Raw genomic sequence first — 9850 nt, forward strand, 5'->3', positions numbered from 1 at the left:
TTAGATCATGAACACCAATCATCCATTCAATCTAGCCCCTATCCTAGGGATTAGCCTCTCATAGGCTTTAACATCATCAAAGCATCAAAATAGAAAAGCATATCTACAAGATCAATATGAAAAGCAAACAACTTTAAGGAAAAAGGTAAGGCAAGAGGAAGCCAAAGAGAAAACAAATCTTTAATGAAAGAAGTTACCCAAAAGATCTTCAAGGCTATGGAGATCTAAGTTCTCTTCTCCAAGGAGCTCCTCCTTCTCCCCTAATCCTATCTAAACCTAACCTACAATTGTAGAATGGAAAATGTGACAAAAGACTCCCTAAACCTAGCTGAAATGTCCCTTAAATACTAAAACATCGCGCAGCTTTTCTGGTGCCGCCCCACGTCTGCCACACGCGTGTGGATTGGCGTGGACGGTTACTGGAATATTTCCACGCCAGCTCACACGCGTGAGAGGCTCGTGGGCGTGGTTTCTTCATTTTCGTTTCCTTTTGTTGTTTCCGGTTTGGTCTTCGTGTGCTCCCATGTGGATTGATTCTTTCTTTCAATGATTTATGCTCCTTTTCGGTTGATTTCAGCCTTCATTCCTGTGGGAATTCTTCAAAACACTCCACACAAAACTCATTTGCAATTTGTTAGTAAAATAGCATGTAAACATGTAATTGCACTCTCTAAGACTTATTTTTAGCAAGAAATCAACTCAATAAGTTATAGATAAATAGGTACTTTTGGCGTCTATCACCTCCTCCTCCCCTAGCAGCGCTTCCTCATCCACGGCGTCGCCTCCTCATCCATAGCATTGCCTACTCATCCGCGGCGTCGCCTCCTCCTCCTCTAGTGGCGTCGCCTCCTCCTTCTCCAGTGGCGCCTCCTCATCCATTGCGTCGCCTCCTCCAGCAGCGTCTCCTCATCAAATGGCGTCGCATCCTCAAGTGGCGTCGCATCCTCAAGCGGCGTCTTCCTCATCAAGTGGTGTCCGCCTCCTCATCCAGGGTGTCCGCCTCCTTAAGCGGCATCCAAAATTTTATGTGTACCTAGTGGTCATGGTCTGTCGTGACTAATTTCGTACAAATAAAATAAATAAATAAATAAATAAAAGCTCTATTCCCTTAGGGCCGACACGAGATTCGATCTCGCTAGCTACTTGACGGGAGGGTGCTTTTAAGGAAAAGCTTAAGGCTTTGTTACGAAAACACCACACTTTATTCCCTTAGGCCTGCCACGAGATTCGATCTCGCTAGCTACCTGACGGGAGGGTGTTTTTTCTGGGTTAAGCCGAAGGCTTGGTTTCGAAAACACCACACTCTAGTCCCTTAGGGCCGGCACGGGATCCGATCTCGCTAGCTACCTGATGGGAGAGCGGACTTTCGACCGGGCCTATGGGTGGTCGAAGTGAGCTCGCACGCAAAACGCCAAAAGAAAAAAAATTAAAAAAAATTAAAAAATTAAATGCCGAGGTCATGACCTCGACCAATTTGGGCCGAGGTCATCACCTCATCTAATTTTTGCCCGAGGTCATGCCTCGGCCAAAGTTCGACCGAGGCAGCCTCGGCCATGGTCGAGGTCTCGCACCTCGGGCACGGTGGCCGAGGCCTTATGCCTCGACCTTGGCCACAATTATCTTACCGTTTCAAAAAAAAAATTCATCTCTCTTCTGCACTACTGTTACTCCCTAGTTGACTCCGCTACGCTCGCAAACTGGGGAGTAGGGGAGCTGGTGACAAGATAATTGGGCATGCAGCACTCGACCCGAGTCATCATCACTAACTCGAAGGCAACAAACGATCACCCGTTACACAAAGACGACACATTGATGAAATGATAATTACTCCAACGGCTCTCCATTATTACGACCCAGCACTCAATGTATGCTCACCATTACCAGCACTCAATCTATGCTCACCATTACTAGCACTCAATGTATGCTCGCCAGGACTAGAGTCCGTTACAGTCACCAGAGGAAGAGCCGTTGCAGCCATAGTATAAGTAGCAGACTTGTGGTAGAGGATGGGGGGACACTTTGTTTATCACACGCAACATTATTGTACTGAACTCGATTGTACTCTTTATACATTGAGATTAATAATACAAAATATACCAGTAACAGTATTACCGTCAACTATATAGTGTGGTGACATCCTGATTACCATTCCAAAGAGTGGTTATAAGTTCGAAAGTATAGAATAGATATTACACTATAATAAAGAATTTTGAGTTAAAAAAGTACTACTTGCCCATCTAAAATTTTTCTCTCCCAAAATGATACTATTTGATTAGATTCCTCAGTATTTCATTACAAGTTGGTGGGATTAACTAATTTTTAAGTATCCAATAATTATAAATAATATTATGATGAAATTTAAGACGGTGAAAAAAATATTTTACATTAATTAGTAAGGAGAAATAAGTTTAAATTCTAAATCTAAAATATTTTTGTTCTTGAAAAATAAGTATTAAAAACTATCAATTACTTATTTAAAAAAAAAATCGTAGGAGTAGTGTTCACGTCCCACGTGGGAAGCTGATGACAGCGAAGGTTCTGGTGGCCGCTGAGACGCTGAGTTTCAATTGGTCAGAACAACTCATCCAACGATCTAAAACCAAAAACCCGCGGTATAAATAATACTCCTTAATAATTATAGTTATTATTGTTTAATTTTTCTGACAAGAAAATCCAGTTTCATTTCTTCTTCTTCTTGCTTAAGTAAATTTTCTTTCATATATTTTTCAGAGCTCCAGAAATTTGACAGATCAACGCATTCGCCATGTCTTCTCCTGCAGAGTATCTCTCTCTCTCTCTCTTTGCACGCACACATACGCATAAACTGTTTGGTTGTTTTAATTTTGAAATTTTTGTTCAAACGCTAAATACTATTTTATTCTTGTTTATATGGCCTGGGATGCACGCCTACTAGGTTTTAGGAAGTTTTCAATTGTTTTTAAGAAATTGAATTACTTGTTATTTGGAAAATATCTATGAATTACTCGTTCAGCTAAGTGGAAATCTAAGCTTAGGGTGTAATGAGTACAAAATATTACGGGCATTTAAGTCTGCCAATGTCTTATGAAAAAAGGGGCAATGCAGCCCTAGAATTCAGAGTTTGGAAGGTGAATTGGGATATATGGGTTGGGAACTGGTAAATGCTAAAATTTGATAAAAAAGACGTAACAACTACTAGGGTGGTACTTAAAATTGTTCGGGCGATGCCATAAACTAGCTCCGCAGTTGGAATTTGAACTGGTTTTTCAAGGGGTTATGCCTTATTGATTTTGATGTTACTGGATTGCATATGGCAGAGTTGCTTGCTAATTTTATAAACAAAGAGAGTTATAGGTGGTGGTTTATGTATGTAAATGTTCATACCCATTTCATTGTTTCCTTTGCTATTTCCTTCTTAAATTTCTACAGAACACTTTTCAATCCTTCTTTTGTTTTAGCTATTGCAAGTCATGTACAAAAACTGGTCAGTAGGTCACTGTTATGCACAAAGTTGCATTGTGACATGTCAGCATGAATTTATCTGTTCATCATTGCAATCCTCTATTATTTTATCTGCTGCAGATTCTACAAATCACTTCCACCAATAAGCAAGGCTTATGGGACTGCTTGTTTGGCTTTTACGGTTGCATATGCATTGGGGATATGCAATCCTGCAAACATTGCATTGTTTCATGAACTAGTATTTTACCGTTTCCAGGTAAGTATTCTTGGTTCTAAATTGTCAATGCAAAAGTTGTTTATCATAGCACTTCCACGGCATCTTAGTAAACAATGATCTTGAAATGTGAAGCAGAAGTTACTGACACATTGATGCATGTATTGATACATTTTCTTTAGTCAATGCTTTGCCCACTGCATTTAATATCCATAACGAAATAGTTGATGCAATATGCTACAACAAATATCTATTGTGAGTTTTATTATTATTACTATTATTATTATTATTATTATTATTATATTATTATTATTATTATCTCAAGTAATCATTATATTAACATATTTTACTGTTTTTTTTGTTTCTTTTTGTTTCCTGAATGTTATGTTTTCAGTTATCAACTTATCATACAGCTCTATTCACAAAAAAAAAAAAACTTATCATACAGCTTGATGTTATAGGCATGTGCTATAAATTTGAGAAATTCAAAATGCTCCATATGTGATTTGGAATTTATGCATGATGTTTACAAAAGCAATGTAGGAAACTCTTTACTGAATATCTCTGCATTCTAGAAGAGTGAAAAACTGAATATTATTTCTGACTGTTTAGTTGGTCAGCATAGCTTTCCTGTGTAGAAATTTTTTTGTTGCCTTTACTCTAGATCTCAGAGCTGAATTAAATTCTTGCAAATAAAATAAGAGTTTTACACATGCATCTGATGTTCTGTCTGCAACTCTTTGATATTCTTATATACATAAGTATGTATGTATGCATATGAATAATATATTATCATAAATATTTTGGTGGCTGTCACGCTTTCAGGTGTGGAGATTGATTACCAACTTCTTTTTCCTAGGAAAATTTTCTATCAATTTTGGGATTCGCCTCTTAATGATGTAAGTACTTCAGGCTAGCATTGCTATGATGAGAAAAGTTTTACTTATAAAGATAGTAAGAAGAGAAGTTCAATCTTAAATATCCATTCATATGCTCCCATGGTTTCTTGGGAAAATATGCCATAGCTTTCACTGTGAAGACACTTAAAAGTAAAATCAAATTAAACAAGCTGATTCAAAAGCTTATCGGTATTGAGTCCTTGATATTGAAGCTTTAGTTTTCTCCTTATTTCTGAGTTTCCTTAGTCTCTGAATTAGCAAAATTAAGTACATATATAGTGAGTAATATGCCTTTTTTTTGACCCCTTCTGAAATTAAATAATCCACCTTAAACTAAAAGATGTGTACTTCCACAAGAATTATGAAGGGGAAAATGTGCAGACTTTATATTACCAAAGAGATACATGTATAATAATTAAGAAGAAAATAGAATGAAGTGCAATTAAGATAATACACAAATTCTTATTTCATGCAATACTGAACTATTCATACATCATCAAGAAATGGGAGGATAAAAAGAAGAAAGGTTGTTTATGTTTAACTAAACATTAGATCTGATAATACAGAACTATGTAACCAACTATGCTTTGATTATTATTCATAAGAATATAGTAGATTAAAATTGCTTCATACTTCTTTATAACCAGTCTTAAACGAAAGTACAATTATTGAAATAAAATCTAACTTCACTTGTAAGTAATTGATTGACCCCACTCAAAAGATATTTGTGTGCCACAGATAGCTGTGGATTATTTAGATAGTACAATTCATGTGCACTAATGCTCTACTGGTTGTTTTCTCTGCTTTAGAGCAAGATATGGTGTGCAACTAGAGAGTGGACCCTTTCAAAGACGCACAGCTGATTTCCTATGGATGATGATATTTGGAGCATTATCGTTGTTGGTACATTACAATCATATCAAACAGTAGTAGTTTTCTCAATTTTTGAGTTTGTGTTTTGGCCTTTACCTGATTTAACTGGCCTTTTTCTGAGATTTCAATTCCTTGTTTTAACCTGGGGTCAGTTGTGCTTAGGTTTTATCTTTGATCCCCTACTTCTGGAGCCCCTTCTTGGGAATATCACTGGTTTTCATGCTTCTATATGTCTGGAGTAGAGAATTCCCAAATGCCAATATCAACATATATGGCCTTGTGACTCTAAAGGTATGCATATTACCTGTTCAGTTAGTGTGGTTTATAATCATTCATTTGGTTGGCCTCACATAATCTTATTTGCAGGCATTTTATCTGCCATGGGCCATGCTTTGTTTAGACGTGATCTTTGGTTCACCAATTATGCCAGATCTCCTTGGGATCATTGCTGGACATTTGTACTACTTTCTAACTGTGTTGCATCCACTTGCCACAGGAAAGATCCTTCTGAAAACGCCAAATTGGATGTATCCTTTTTCTTGGGGTCTTTTGGGATGGATTGGTCATTTTAAAAGTTCTTTTGCTGCTCTCGTGGTGGGGGGAATATTCAACAGCAGCCCTTTGGTTCTATTTTGGTGCTTGCTGAGAGAAGCAAAGTAAAAACATAAAAAGTCATAGAAGTTTAGGAACAGATAATGTGAGAGAGGGAACTACTTGCATAAAGGGTCTGATCTATCATCTTCTCTTTTTATGTGTTTTATTTCCACATTCCTCAGTGCAGATTTTCTTTAACTGCAACTGCTTAGACACAAACTGGTAGCAAGATGGAGAATCGGTGAGCCAACCACCACTCGCACAGAGCCTGACAGGAGTTCTAGTGGAGCATTCAGAGGGAGATCTTACCGCCTTGGCAGATGATGATGCTCCTCTGCTCAGAATAGAAAATTTCGTGCATAATTGTTAACTTCTTTTCAATTTTATAGATGGGGTTATACCTATATAATGAGTTGACATTTTAAATGTGATTCAGATGCAGTAGCTGGAGAGAATTTGTTCTTACACGGATTACTATTTTTTTTTAGCATGTTGGGATTTTGGGCTTCTTGGCAGTAAAAAGTAAAAGTGATGAGATGCTGGAGAAAGTGAAATCAGGTTGAAGAAAATTTGGATGGGTTGAATGCTAAATATATGCAATATTACTTGTAGTTTGCTCCCAAAGAAAAGAGGAAGTTATTGGTGTCACATGTACTCTTGACTTGTTTTAGAAGTCTTATATTTAAATCACCAAAATGGCCTATAGACGATTTGAGTATGTGAAAAATACTCAATTTTTTAATTAGTCCAAATGATGTGAATGATAATCCTAAGAAGAATTTTATTATTAAACAATTCAATTTATAAAGTATATTAAACAATATAATTTATAAAGTATAGGAAGGAAGAGATGTATTTATAAGAAGAGAAAATTGCCATTTTGGTCCAGTGACTATTGGAGTAGTGTTAATTGCTATCCGCGACTTTCAAAAATATTAATTGCGTACATTGACTATGCAATTTTTATCAATTTTGGTCACGCCGACCAATTTACCGGCCAATTGTGACCGGAAAAAATTAATAAGCAAAACAATAAGGGTGTTTTAGTCATTTTACTTTTATCTTCTTTCTTCTCCAACTTGAAGCTGCTGCCGCCGTCGACCTGAAGCAATGGTTAGGCAACGTTAACTGGTTCTCCGTTCGGCAATGGTTATCTTCTTGGGACATGGAACACTAACCTAAAATCAATATCTCTTCATTATCTTCACAAAACGTCCATTGAGATCATCATAGCCAAAAAGAGAAGTGAATATTCTCCCTAATTGTTGCGCACTCATGTGTGAATTGGTTATATTACGAACCCCCCATCATTTTTCTCGTTTGAATTAACAACGGATGATAAAAGCAAGCAAGCACGCATTGATTACTCACCGCATAAGCATGGAAAGGATCCAGATCCGGTCCTTCCAGAATCCATAACGGTTTCTGCCGACTGGTAGGCGCTCTTACGAATTGAAGAGGGGCGCAGTCGTGAAAGCTATCTACGATTATAGCGCCACCATAGAAGACAAGGCGGTAGCTTCAAGTCGGCGGCGGTACAAATTGAATGGAGAAGACGACGGCGATAGCTTCAGGTCGAAGTAGAAAGAAGATAAAGTAAAATGACTAAAACACCCTTATTGTTTGGCCTATTAATTTTTTCCAGTCACAATTGGCCGGTAAATTGGCCGGCGTGACCAAAATTGATAAAAAATGCATAGTCAAGGTACGCAATTAACATTTTTGAAAGTCGCGGATAGTAATTAACACTACTCTAATAGTCATTGGACCAAAATGGCAATTTTCTCTTATAAGAATACAAAGAGTTTGTATTTATAAAAGGGAAAATTGCATCTTTGGTCCTTGAGTTATATTCAAAGTAACGATTCAGTTCCTAAGTTATGACCGTATCCGAGTTTAGTCCTTCAGTTATGAACGAAGTGGCGCATTTAGTCCTCGATCGTTAAATTTGACGGAAAATTTTAAAAATATTTAAAATTTGAGGGGTAAAGTAGGAAATTTACATTTTATTCACTTTATTATATCAAAATCACTTTCACAACATTATTTTTCACTTCTTAGCCTCTTATTTCAAGGTTCTTCAATTCTAAAAGTATTTTAATAACTTTAGTATGACTTGTTAGAAACCCGGCTCTCGTATAAAAAACTTAAGACTTAGCACAAACAAAGAAACAGTTGATCATTGTCTTCATGCGTGTGGAACACACTATCCTAACAATTTTCGATTTTCTTTACTAAGCAATAAATGCAATCAAACCAGAACTTTTGAGATACAAAATGATGTCAAATTTCTCAAGTTGCTTTTATGAGAAATTCACCAACGGAATAACTTGAGGTTTTTAGTATGTAAAAAATAATTATTTGACATACTAAGCAACAAATGCAATTAAACCAAAATTTTTGAGATTTTTAGTATGTCGAATAATTATTTGACATACTAAAAATTTGAAAAGTTGTGGTTTGATTGCATTTGTTGCTTAGTAAAAAAAAGGGAAAATGGTCAAATAAGCCCTCTAACATTACCTAAGGAGTCAATTAGACCCCTGAACATTTTAAAGTAGCAATTAAGCCCATCAACATTGTATTTTGATGCAAAAAAATCCATAAACCTGTTAATGACCTATGATCACAGGTCATTGGAATTCCGGCCAAATTTCCGGCACACCTGAGCCATTTTCCGGCACAAAAGTCACCGGCGACCATCGAACGGTCGCCGGTGACTCACTGGAGAAGGCAACCTAGGTGAGAGAAGGCAACCCATCTGGGTCGCCTCCTCACCGGAGAAGGCGACCTTGTGTGTCGCCTTCTCACCGGAGGAGGCGACCTTCTGTGTAATACCTCGAAATATTTTCTTCAAAAAAAAAAGAAAAGGGGGGGGGGGGGGGGGGGGAGGTTTAAATTTTATTTTATTGGCATGCATGAGATATGATTCATAGATATTCAGAATAATTTTGCTAGTTAGAATAATGGTTAATAAGCTGCAATCGTACGTGCCGGTCACGAACCGTAAGAATTTTAGGAGCTGGTATTCGGACCCGTTTGTCCTAGGAAATGGATTATTAGACACCATATTATTATTCTTGAATTTCCTATTTAATTAAATTAGCCCATAGCAGCGAAAATTTATTTTGATCGTACATCGCTAAATTTCGCGGTGTACCGAACCTAGCCCAATTTTGAGTTTGAGTCTGGGATAAATTTTTGGTTTCGAAAATTATTTGATTTAAATTAGTTTCTACCCAGAATTCATCTATTTTAATCCCGATCAGTCTAGCTAAGATATTTTTCCAAGATCAAACCATAAGGGGTTGACACTTGTCACAAATTTTTACCACATGTTGGTGTGGACTAGTCAACCAAGTGAGATCCAAATATAAAGCCATTTTTTTTCCTCTTTCCCCTTCATTTGGACGAAAATTGCAAGGAGAAGAGAGAGAGAGAGATCATCTTTTCCACCACTAAAGCTCCACCTTCCATAGCCAAAATTCCTTCTCAAGTCTCAAGCTTTTCGGTAAAACTTTAATTTTATTCGGTAGAAATCTTTATTTTCCTTCCTAGACCTTGAATCTAAGCTTAGTTTCTTAATATTTGTTGTTATGATGTTAATTTTTCTCCTAGGGTTTTGAGTAAAAATTGGGGAAAAAGGTCCAAGATTTGCTTCTACGGTGTTAGTAAACTTTTTCGAGGTAAGGAATCCCTTAAGTAGGTTAAGGTCACTTGAAATTGGATAATTGATTGTTTGGTTGGAATATAATGAGATCTAGGTGGAAATATTGTGTACATGATTGTATGTATAATATATATGAAATTGTATTTTTCATAATATATA

At 36.8% G+C, this 9850-nt stretch overlaps 1 protein-coding gene across 1 annotated transcript; it reads left to right on the plus strand.

Moving 5' to 3' along the window:
- Positions 1 to 2642: 2642 nt before the first annotated feature.
- On the plus strand, positions 2643 to 6717 carry LOC116018735 (derlin-1). The gene is made up of 7 exons (XM_031258711.1): positions 2643 to 2781; positions 3562 to 3697; positions 4481 to 4554; positions 5364 to 5457; positions 5590 to 5718; positions 5794 to 5954; positions 6234 to 6717. The coding sequence occupies exons 1-7, from the start codon at positions 2765 to 2767 to the stop codon at positions 6343 to 6345; spliced, it is 723 nt and encodes a 240-aa protein (XP_031114571.1). The 5' UTR covers positions 2643 to 2764; the 3' UTR covers positions 6346 to 6717.
- The last annotated feature ends 3133 nt before the right edge of the window (positions 6718 to 9850 follow it).

The sequence above is a fragment of the Ipomoea triloba genome, chromosome 5 (assembly GCF_003576645.1).
Source record: "Ipomoea triloba cultivar NCNSP0323 chromosome 5, ASM357664v1".
Taxonomy (NCBI): domain Eukaryota; kingdom Viridiplantae; phylum Streptophyta; class Magnoliopsida; order Solanales; family Convolvulaceae; genus Ipomoea; species Ipomoea triloba.